At 39.0% G+C, this 12505-nt stretch overlaps 1 protein-coding gene across 1 annotated transcript in view; it reads right to left on the reverse strand.

The window, feature by feature from the left end:
* DNAH5 (dynein axonemal heavy chain 5) overlaps nt 1–12505 on the reverse strand; it is a 142300-nt gene that overhangs the window by 120264 nt on the left and 9531 nt on the right. Inside the window, 6 exon segments of the mRNA XM_009287950.1 lie at nt 1794–1907; nt 2731–2907; nt 5587–5724; nt 6296–6517; nt 8613–8776; nt 11855–11939. Of these exon segments, the coding sequence (XP_009286225.1) occupies nt 1794–1907; nt 2731–2907; nt 5587–5724; nt 6296–6517; nt 8613–8776; nt 11855–11939 (900 nt within the window).

The raw sequence follows: 12505 nt of genomic DNA on the forward strand, positions 1-12505 counted from the left end.
GCCCCGGGGGGAGAGCAGGAGGAGGGGAGGAGGTGCTCCAGGCGCCCCAGCAGAGAGAGAGATGCCCCTGCAGCCCCTAGAGAGACCGTGTCAGAGCAGGGAAAAGTGTGAGGAGGAAGGAGCGGCAGAGGAAAGCTGTTATGGGCTGACCGCAGCCCCTCCATTCCCAAACCCCCTGCGCCGCTCAGGGGGCAGGAGGATGAGAAGTCAGGAGTGAAGGGGTAAAGCTGAGCCTGGGAAGAAAGGGGATGGTGGGGGGATGTGGTTTTAATTTTTGTCTTTGTTTCTCACTATCCAAACCTATTTTCACTGGCAGTAAATTAAGTTCCTGTTCACCAAGTTGAGTCTGTTTTGCCCACAATGATAATAGGTAAGTGATGCCCTTGTCTTTGTCTGAAAAATCCACGAGCTTTTTCATTCCTCTATTCTACTCCTCATCCTGTTGAGAAGGGGGAGTGAGAGAGTGCTTGGGTGGGAGTTTGGCCCATAGCCAAGGTTAACCCACCACACCCATTTTAATTCTCCATACCCTCTATGATTTTCAGCAAGTCTTGTGTACAAGAGAAGAGCCTTTTGCTAAATACTTCAAGGAGAAGTGTCATTTCAAAAGTCCAGTGGTCCTGTCTTCAGCCCATGAATGGGCCAGATTGAAAGATTTTTCCAGACAGCTCCTCCTCATGTTTGAATTTCCAAAGCAATGACAGTTTTACTCTATTGACAAACCAGTTCTCAACATCTTGCAGGTAAGTATCAGTAAGGGAAAGGTTCACACTCCATGCCTCGATGGCTTCCACCCCAAGTGCTACACCCTCTCAAAACTAAACATCTCTGAAGCTGGCACCACTTCCTCCTTGGTAAAAGCCAGTACGGGGAGCACAAAGCAGACCAACAGACCCTGCACAGTGCCAACAGCAAGCATATTCACTTCAACTCTGTTTTGTATGGGTATCATACTAACCTTTCATCAGAGAGATTAAAATATCAGATTGGGAAACACTGAAAGAACACACTGTTCTAACACCGTCCAGTAAATGGAAACAAAGAGCTATACCATGGTTGCCCCAAGCACTGTTTGGAAGCAATTTCACTTTGGGAAAAGTATGGAGAGAGCGCGGTAGCTACGGTCGTCAAAGCTTTGAGTCTTCAAGGCTACTTGTCATACTTCTCTGACTAGCAAGACATACAGTCAGTTGCAAAACCAGTTTTAATAAAAGCAGCCATTTGCCACCTACTTTAGCAGATAATGGGACAGTGAGAATCCTTCCTCCTATCCCATACTTTAGGTTGGCTGATTTTGTTTACGACTTGTTATGCTTGCATCATCCTGTTACTATGGTATGAGAAGGTGATTTATATTTACACCTTTATATTTACATAACCATATTTATGTTTTCCTAACCCAAGAAGCTGAAAATTGCCTTATAAATGTTAGGCTAAGCATGACCTGGCTGCCAGCACAAAGACAAAAGCCCAGCCTTTGTCTTTAGCATAGCACCAGGTTCACTTTCACCCCTTTTTTTTTTTTAATTGCAAAGATTTCACTTCCTCCCATAGCACAGAATCCAGTTTCATCATCAGACCAAAAGCTTCATAGATACCACCGCAAGAAACTATCAAGTACTTTATTTTGTAGCCAGAAATTCCTACTATGCCACTTTTAGCATAACTGAACAAAGTCTCAAACTGGAGATGCACACCTAAAATGCTATGTCATTTCCAAACTGATCCTACAAAATACATTCATTTTAGTCATCTCAAGAGATCTATGTTAAGAATTTAAAAGTTCTGCTTACAGGATCACTATTGTATAATGGGTCGCAACATTTTTCCAGAGAATATAGATACTTCACGTTATCTTTAGCTTCATTTGCTGCATCTGTGATGCGAATATCCAACGCTCGCCAGTTCTAAGAATAGAAAGTTGAAAAAAAACAAACCCACACATTTCAGAAAAACTGTTTTGAGATCACTCTGTTTTGTCATTAGCCTTTAAACACATTTGACAGCACAGATCTGTTCCTTCAGAGTTACATTTGTTTACCCAAGATGAGGAACAGGTCCTTGTTTTGCTTCAATAACTTGATTGTGAACATACAGTTAGTTTAGACTGCTCAGCTCAACAAGTTATGTCAGTAGTAGTGTCAAGTCAAGCTGCTGTAAAATATATAGACATCATCTGTTAGCTATTTTGCTTGATGGACTGATGAATATATAATCATGTATTTGTTTCATGTCTCTCATTTTGATGAGCCAAGACTTTTTGTTTTATTCACTTATTTTTGTGTTTGCGATGGGTCTTTAACTTTGTTATGTCAATGTGAGAAGTTACGATCCCAGAAGCAGTTTTGACAGAGACTGTAACAACATGAGAAAGAGGTTTAAAAAATGGTGTTGTTTTCATTTTCTTTTCATTAAATACCCAGTTCATGAATACAATTTTTTCTGATTTAATAATCAACTTTTCAAAGATTTGTATTCGTTTCTGTTGAGCCATGTGGATGCAGTACATTATCAGCCTTTAGACAAAGGGGATTCCCAGCCTTTTCCAACAAATTAAACTAGATTTAAACTTTATCTACTCAAGGTGAGGAATAGGGAAGGACACAGAAAACAAAAGTCAAAGATGCTTCAATATTTTCCCCACCAGCAATGTTATATACACCACCAAAATGAGCTAGGGTATACAGAGCATTTCTAGTCTTTACATCTGTCATAATTCAAAACAGAAACCTTCAGCAGTTTGGATTTAGCAGCAGTGAGTACTCCAAGCACTGCCTTCACATCTGGGCTCTTCAGCTGGTCCGTAAGGTAGTTGAATTTCGACAATCTCTTTTTCCAGTAATCAAGCTCTGCTCGTGGTCCAAGGTCATCAGCTTCCTTTCTCAACTGATCATTTTCTGCAAGAACCTTTTATCATACAGTAATATTAGTGAGTGATGCTAATATTTTTTATCTGCATGGATAGCATGGATTAATTCATAATTTAACTCCTAGTATTAACCTCCCGTGATAAATCACCTCACTCAGCCACCACCTCACATAAGAGACCTTAATTTTGCTTGGCCTTTTTAGTTCTGAGTTAAAGAGGGAGTAGTATCTCAAGAGCACTGTTACAGACAATTACATTTCCTGCAAATAACCTGCAAAGCATGTTTCAAAGTACGACTTTGACCACTGAGAATAGTGTTCACTGAATCGCTGTGTTCCTTTTGCTTTCATTAAATCCACTGGGAATCACTGTTTTCTACTTTGCTTTCTTGGCGAAGGTGAACCTTTTGCAGCAGTTTATTTGTTACAAGAGGTAGAGATGCTCACCTTAGTAACCACGGTATAAGCATAGACAGAACACTTTCCCTAATGCAATATGGACACAAGGAGCTGACAGTAAATGCTGAGGTTAAGAACTGGAGGCAGCATATTTACTGTGATCCTTCTCCAGTGGGTAATCCAACTACCAGCAGCCAGCTGCTTAAGGATATTCTGAAGATTGCTTTAGTTTGCTTCACAACATTTTTTGATAAGTATAATATTCACTGAAAATTTTTACTAGTTGTAACTTATTCTACATAATATTTGACAACACTTCAGTCACAACAAATAGAAGAATGCATTGCAGATCTATAATAATGCTGAATGTGAAAGCTTGCATTGTGAATGTAATGAATGAGTTGTAAAAACATAAACAACTTTGAAACGGTAAAACAGCTCCTTTTACTGTTTTGAAATGCATCACTCAAGATCTTGAGGATTAAGGTAGATTCAGGTGCACTTCAAACTACCTAGGAGGCTTCCTTATCTCTCATCAGCTCAGTGGCTTCAGCTTTTCTCTGTGAGCTGGGTAACATGGATTGAAATAATTTCTGTCCACATCCTTATGTTTTCTGAACAAGCTGAAGGGGACACTGGAGAAGTTTACATGGAAAAGAAAACCACAGAAGGTTACTGAATTTAAAAAAAAAAAAATTAATCTGGCTTACAAAATCTCTGAATTACAAATTGTTAGAGGCTGGGAGAATACTGATGGGAAGTATTGCTATCAGCTTACTCTGCTTTTACACTCTGCCCCAGCATCCACTTTTGCGTGTTGTCAGAGAGGTCATTGGTTTAAAAGGACCTTTAATCCAAACCAGCAATGGTAGATTTTGCGCTGGTTTGTTTATAAAGGATGAAGCCATGTTCATAAGGGTCAAACTCAAGTCCCTTGGAGAACCGGGTGATGTGGGGACAGAATTATTACGTAACAATAAGTTATTCTAAGCTTAACTACAGCTATGCCTCTGCTCACTCATATCCCTCACTGTTGTAAGGGGTAATAAAGTGCCCTCATGAACCTTGCCATTTGTTAAGTCTTTCCTAAAAAGCAAAAAATAGCTATGAAAACTTCTGTCCAGTCAAAAATTATGCTTCCGATCCCTCATACAATAAAGAACAAGAAACATTTAACGTCAACTCAAAATATGGCTCCCTTCTTCAGGGAGCAAATCTAAAATTCTTAAGTTTGGTATTAAAATCCATAAACCCATAATGCAATTCCAAGAATGAAAGGAAACCGAACTATCCTCCTTTCACCAAAAAATAATGCACAACTAAAAATCTCTCCATGACATCTGCATTCATTAGACTAAAGATCTTTCTTGCTTTGCTAAATTAATGATAGCAAACACTTTAATGACTATTTTACCCTATTTGGCAATAGGTGAGTAGCAAAAGAAAAGAGAGTAAATCTTTTGGAAGAAGTGCAGCTAATTGCAATACATTCTCCCCACTGGTTTCAGCTCATACGTTTATAAATTACAGCGGTTTCTTTTTTTAATTATCTTTCTTCCTTTTAAGAGATATAGGCTTTAATAAAGAAAAGTCTTTCGTGGAGCTGATTTCTTAATTTTTCAATAAACATATTTCTCCAATAAAAGCTTGGCAGTAAATTCTACAAGCAGAACAGAGAATAAGGTAGCAACTAAGTTTCTATTTTCCAACTTTAAAAGTTACTCATCCTGTCCTCTTCCTTAATGTCTGCCTGTACAAACATTACAGAACTTGTTTCCCTGAGCTCTTATGTTTTACATTGAATGGATTGCTGATGCATAGACCACAAGAACCTGATGTTAATTTCATTAAATAACTCAATTGGTATTTTCATTTCTTTCTGAAAAGAACTTTAAGATCTATGCTATATAGTCTACAGAGGACCTGCTTCTAAGATTAAAAAAACTGCAGTTACAAATCTCATCTGCATTTTTTAATTCTATCTGCACTTAAAACAGGTGCACTGACCTTACAATACTTCTAACCACATGAAGAGGTTCCATCAGCGCAATGTTTTCTCTTTAAGATGAAGTTATATCAAAAACAGGGAACTAAGCTTCCAAAGATATGCGTACGCTCCATTTACTAGTAGATGAAAAAAGCTTTGTGTAATATTCTCATTGAGAAGTAAAAGCACACAAAACATGCCAAGAGTACTTTAAAATACAGGGATTGATCACATCTAAATTTATAGAAAGGTAGCTATATGCCAATAGGATTAAACTCATCAGCTGCCAATATGAAGATGATGTCATATTTCACATTTGTCCAGTGTATTACCTGTTCAATTTGTTTGGTCCACCCTTTCATGCAGACTTCTATTCTTTCGAGAGTGTCTATGCTGTTAGCAGCCATCAGATAATCTGAAGGTCCTCTTAGAGTTTTCAGATCATATGTTTCACATTTCTTCAGATTGACCTAAAACACAAGTTAAAAAAAACCATGGAATGCTGAAATGTTCGTGACATATAAACCAGGAACTTCAAAAAGTAACTGGTTTCCCCACTTAGGGTATCTCTCTTCATATTCCCACTTCAGTTTAAATTAAACTGGTTTGAGCCAGAACTGGACTCCAGAATCTGGAGAATTTACCAGCCTGGCAGCTGTGCTCTCAGCCTTTGTGAAGGAAAGGGCCCAAGTAGGAACTAACGGTTAAAGCCACTGTGTCATACATTAATCGTTCTTGGTTTAAGAAAGGCCACAGTCATTGAACAGTTGAGAAGTTAATAGCTCAAAAGAACGGTACCAGAAGAAACAGTAACAGAATCAGCTGCAGAATTGTTAAAGTCACAAACTTTCAGAGACATTAAAGCCGCAGATCAACGTGTAACAAGTTACTGATGACAACAAACAAAAGTGGGGTTTTTTTCTCCCGCTTAACAAAAGCAATTTTTAACAAGTGTTCTACAACAGCAGCTAATTCAAAAGCTCCAGAGCAAGAGACATTCTGCAGCTAACTCAATTTCTAGTTGCCACATGAACATACTACCTTTTCCAACAGACTTTGCTGAGTTCCCGACAGCACACTAACAAACACTTCAAGGGAACCAAGGAAGTCCTGCTTAATATTGGAAGCTTGTTGAGGTTCACCAAGTTCAACCCAGCTACAGTCCATAGTCTGTAAGGCTGGAATGAAGATTTCTGATATCAACTGCTCAACACTTTCTAGTAAGCCATCTCGACCTACATTCATCATATTAAAATTTACTTCCTGTAAAAGAAACACAATACAAGTTAAAATAGAAAACAAAATTTTGCCATCATTACATTTATTCCAGTCCTATTGCCTTGAGCACCTCAAAAATTACCAGTGTGTACAAGTGCTCTTCAAGCAATAACAGCACAATTCTTGCTAGCAGGAGCTGCAAGATTTTCACAGAGTCACAGTTTGTCATACAAAACTGAGGAAATGAAGATCTGAAAACACTTCCAAAATATAACGAGAGTATAAGAGACCTCTATTTATAAAGCTCAGTTTATATGGGTGAATAAAATTATTCCAGCCTGCCACTTCTCAAGCTATCAGAATTATATTTTTGAATATATTCATACATACATATATAGGCAGAGATCAATGCACTTAAAAGGCTTAGATACTAGAAGAATTATGAACCACAGTTAATTCTGACTTGCAGTTGCCCAAAGATTTTGGTCCAGGAAGAACACCTCTATCCAGTTTGAGAGAGAACAATTCACAGAACATCTGCTTTTTAGACATTCTGAAGAAGGCTCTAAATACTTCTAAGACAAATGATGTGAATCTGCCAGCCATTTTTTGCTTCATTAGAAGGTACCACAAGAATTTTTTTCAGCAAAATAATTTAACACCAAACAACTTGTATTTAAGTGTCACACATTACATGTGTCTTCAGACATATCATTTTTACTTTTCAACTTGTCTTTCCTGTTTTTAAGGTATTATCTACTATCAGCAAGGGCTATATCGTTACTTGTGAAGAAGTTTGCTTTACACATCTTTCAGTTGCAATTACCAGCTTGCAAGCATTATTAATAAGCAAAAAATCTTCAAATGTTAAATAGCATATAATTGACGAAAATCTGCACCAGGTCTTTCAAAACCATTAAAAAAAATTAAGAGGTTAATCATAAAACTTTAAAGCATATATCTGTAAAAATCAAATAATAATCTGGTGATGACAGCCAGCTCATCCACCCTTTACTCTTCTATTTCCTGCCTATCTGGGCAAAATAGAGGTTTAAAGGTTTTCCTAGAAGAGATGGGGGAAGTTAAAACTTGCTGCCTTAGTTATACTTGAAAGTTCCCATTCTGAAGTGTACAGAAAGTTTTGCACAACACTAAATTCTCATTTAGCCCATTATTCTTATTTTAGCGCGTTCCGGTGTTTGTCTACAACTATAGGATTCCCTACATTTTACTCTGTGCTTGTTGCTACTGGAGCACACTATCCAGCTTTGTTCACGTCAGACTGTCATAGATTTAAGGAGTCTTTCACCAGTAAAAACTTGTTTATATATAATTTGCATATATGCTCTCAAAAATAAAACCATTTTTGTTTGGTTTTTTAATGGATTTGCTAGCGCTTATTGAAATTTAACAGCTTATTATTTAGGTACTGACTAACTACCCCTTTACTCTTCTATTTCCTGCCTATCTGGGCAAAATAGAGGTTTAAAGGTTTTCCTAGAAGAGATGGGGGAAGTTAAAACTTGCTGCCTTAGTTATACTTGAAAGTTCCCATTCTGAAGTGTACAGAAAGTTTTGCACAACACTAAATTCTCATTTAGCCCATTATTCTTATTTTAGCGTTCCGGTTAGTTTGTCTACAACTATAGGATTCCCTACATTTTACTCTGTGCTTGTTGCTACTGGAGCACTTGATCCAGCTTTGTTCACGTCAGACTGTCATAGATTTAAGGAGTCTTTCACCAGTAAAAACTTGTTTATATATAATTTGCATATATGCTCTCAAAAATAAAACCATTTTTGTTTGGTTTTTTAATGGATTTGCTAGCACTTATTGAAATTTAACAGCTTATTATTTAGGTACTGACTAACTACTCTGTCATTTTGGATTGTCATAAATTTTCTTCCTTAGCATCATTTCTTCATAGCGATGATAGATTTCAAGTTGCTGCCACTAGATAATGTCGTTTTTTCCATTCCCCTCCTTTTTTGCCCTGTGTTTCATTTAGCCAAACTGTGTCCTTTTGCTCATTCCGCCGTGTCAAAGGCTGTCAAGTTATGTGCTGAGAGCAAATACCCCATGATGAAAATGAATTTTAAACAAGATTATGTACAGTCATCAGCAGTCACTGACTCTTACCTGATAGATATTCTCAGTTGTGATGGGTTTAAAAAGACTAGATCTAATGAAGAAAACGCATACACCAGTTAAAGCAACTTCTTTCCCCTCTGTCACAAACACTTTAGGTTTCTTCTTCTTTGTCAAATGAGAGTTGATTCCTGTTCCTGGAAGGCCAAAGTGCTCTATAGATTCAAATAAAAAACATTTAAAAAACACTGATTATTTATTCAAAGAAAAGTTTTCTAAACAAACAGTTCAGTCATCATTTGTGTCTCTGTGAGTCCCAGTCCCCTGCAACCACCCCATGGGACTATCCACAGGCAATACGCAGCATCCAGAGTCCTCACGGCACAGTAAGAACTATTTCACCTAGTTTTGCCATTCTCACATCAAAAGCCTTTCATTTCTATTCATTTATTTGTTTTCTATTCCTTCTAAGCAAAGGTTCAGGCTCAAGACCCTCTTACATGGCTTTGTATCATGTAGTTGCAGACAATGCTCTATTGCTTAAAAAAAAAAATTAAAAAAATCAGCAAATGTCGTTTACCTCAGAGGAGCTATTATCAACTGTCTTTCTTTAAGAATATGTAGAGCTAAGTCTAACATACAAAAAAAAGAAAGAGTGCGCTTCTGGAAACAAGGAGAGGCAGGCCACAGCATATTCTTTGGGGAAAAACAAACAAACAAAAACCAATAAGGAAGCTACAAGGGACTTCCCTGTCCTTTCTTCTTCCCCAATATGAATACGCTGCTCCCATGTTTTACAAGTGTTACCAACAGCCTAAGAGTCACCAAGAAGTAGCAGTGTCTTTGGGGGAAAAATAATTCTCTTAAATTGTGTTTTTGGCCACGCTACTTCTCTGTTACTAGTTTTCTAGTGTCTCCTCAGAGTAAAATGTGCACGCACACGCATCTCAGTGAGACACTGCAACAATAAAAAAAAAATCAAAAAGCGAATCGTTGATACCAGTAGTTAAAGGACAATATCCAAAAAATTGCAAAAAGCGGCAAGTCCCCCACCCCTTTTTCTTTCAGACACATGACCATCTACCCCAGAGATCCCTATTTTGGATCAGGTGGCCACCCATAAGTCCCCTTCCCACCCTTTTGTTCACATCACCTTCCTCCCTCCCCTTTTTCACCACAGCTCCTGCAGAAGTCTCTTTTTTGTTTACCTCAGAAGTACATCAAGGGCTCTGTCACCAGCAAAACAGTCTTGACCGAGAATTTTATTAATTTATTGCCAATTAACATAAACTTGCACTATCCTTGTACTTCAATAATTACAGAGGCTAGACCAGCAACAGTCATCCCAGTTTTCAGGGCATCCCCACAATGTATGGAGCTGGAATAGGAAGTATACTCTGCAGTCTCTTTAGAAAAGTTGTACTGTTACTGAAAAGGGTGCTAGAAGTTGTTAAGCTGCATATTAAAAGTGCCATTCAAAACATTGCAAGAAACCTGCATGTGAGGCTGGGCATAAAACCAGATTTTGAAATGACCCCTTAGGGCTCTGGAGTACATCTTCCTGAACTCAGAGATACACAGTCTCCTGCTCTGCAGAGGCACAAAATATCTTGTAGGCACCCTTCACGGGGTCATCTTCTGCCCTAACAGAAGTGTTCACTGATCCACATCAGGGTCGGAAAACCAGCTTGTATTTGAGGTGGTGCGTAGTAAGTGCCTTTGCCAACAAGATGCATGCAATGCCATAAAAATTTACTTAACTTTATTGATTAGTAGCCACCACTATAGCTCCGATTTTTGCTTTGCTAGCCTGAGAACCACAGCCCCAGAACAATCAGCACACAACATTCTTTTACAAACTCTGCCCCACCTAAGAAGGAAAAATGTACAGCACAAGCTGCACACTGTGATGGTATTACAAGAAACTGTACGCTCACGGCTGTGGGCAAAGGCAGCCTCCAACACACCCGCTTCATCCCACACTCACCTGTCTTCTCCTCCTTCACCATCACTTCATTTTTTCTTACTTTTTTTTTCCCTCCAGCACACATGGTCTTTTGGGGATTTTTGCTTATTCACTTAATGCACATGTTGCTGTGAATTTGGTTTTTGTAGTTTTTTTTTCCTCCAGCTTTCCATGTTGCCTGCATTGAGCAGCACATCTCAAAGACTAAAGGCCACCACAATCATACTGTAGGGTCATCTGATTGGTTTGGGGATGGGTGAGGGGGGACTCTGATTAGATTCCCAGGCTTTGCCCCTTGCCTCACACTCTCTCCAACACAATTCCATCACTTCAACTCAGGCATGTTAAAACTTGTTCAGCAGATTTCTAAATTGGTGGCCGAGTTTGTATTTTCATTTAATTTTCTATGTACATTTAAATTTTAATAATTAAAGTTGCTTATATCATGTTAAACAGTCTTTTCATACCTTTTAGGTATATACATACATATATACTGAAAATACATAAAGTATAAATACATATTTGTACACTCATATAGGTTTATGTTTACATATGCATAAACACACATATTTATACAGATATACACAGATATATTTATGAGGCCCTTCTTCTACACCCCACTTGTTTACCCTGGATGAACTCCCACCAACCCATCACAGGGTCTCAGAGGTCACATGGGGCCTGGCTAGTCCCAACGGCAGCAGCACTGGAGACTCTGGGACAGAAGCCATGGGCAAAGGGAGGATTGTCCTTGTCACAAGGGTCCTGAGCTGCCTCCAGGGTAAGGGAGAAGACGACTTCCCCCAGAAGTGTGGTAACATGGGGGCACTGGGGAAGGGAAGGGGATATGAGCAGAAGGGACTTCTGGGGCAATGGCCCTGCTACCCGTAATGTAGGTCTCCTGGGGCCATTTGTCACGTGACAGGACCTGTCACATGGATGGATGGTCATATGCCGAGAAATGCGGAGGGCTTCTAGGGCAGACTGGTGGTGTGACTGGAGGGGAGGGGGCAGAGCATCTGTCACTGCTCACGTTGTGTGAAAGTCATCTTTTAACTATCGAAAACCATTTTCCAACCTCCCAGGCAAGAGTTGCTGGGCTCGCAAGGAAGTACCTTGCTGCTGCATACGAGCAATATGCAGAACTGCACTAATAAGCTTCAGTAATTTCAACAATCCTCATTTCATGAGCAAGGACAGAGTCCCAGTATGACCAAACTTGACTTGCCTTAAGACCCAGTTTATAAGAACTTTACTGTTTGCTTTCTCCTTCCATGCTTGCTAAGCACAAGTATAACATGTCACAGGAAAATCTAAGTTGCTTTACCTGTATCCGTTGCCTCCACATCTTGATAGTAGAACATCAAATGACGCAGACCACCAGGGGCCAAGAATTTGTCAATGCGCTCTATCTGTTTGAGATCACGTTGACGTATTTATGCATAGCATACACACTATGAAAAGTTTAACTTGCTCAGATTTTTAACATACAGGGCTGAAAAATACTCATCACATTATCATTGTTCAATAATAAAATTATACCAGGCCCAGTTACTATCCCCAAAAAAAATGACTGAGTTGCCTTGTCCTTTAGCAGCACACAGCTACTTAATTGAATCACTTAAATTTTTCCATGCCGAACACAACTGCATATAGCCAGGCCATGCTTCAGTTTACTGAAACCACTTACTGTACATGCTGTATATCGTCTATCAAACTGAGGGCACAGGGCATTTCTTCATTTACTGAAATGCAGCAGCACCTCATTGAAGTCCTTGTCCTAGTTTTGGCTGGGATAGAGTTAATTTTCTTCTAGTAGCTGGCATAGTGCTAGGTTTTGGATTTAGGATGAGAATAACATTCACCGATGTTTCAGTTGTTGCTAAGCAGTGCTTACACTAATGAAGGACTTAGGACTTTCCCATGCCCTGCCAGCAAGAAGCTGGGAGGGGGCACAGCCAGGACAGCTGACCCAAAC

Source organism: Aptenodytes forsteri, unplaced genomic scaffold (assembly GCF_000699145.1).
Source record: "Aptenodytes forsteri isolate BGI_AS27 unplaced genomic scaffold, ASM69914v1 Scaffold27, whole genome shotgun sequence".
Lineage (NCBI taxonomy): Eukaryota > Metazoa > Chordata > Aves > Sphenisciformes > Spheniscidae > Aptenodytes > Aptenodytes forsteri.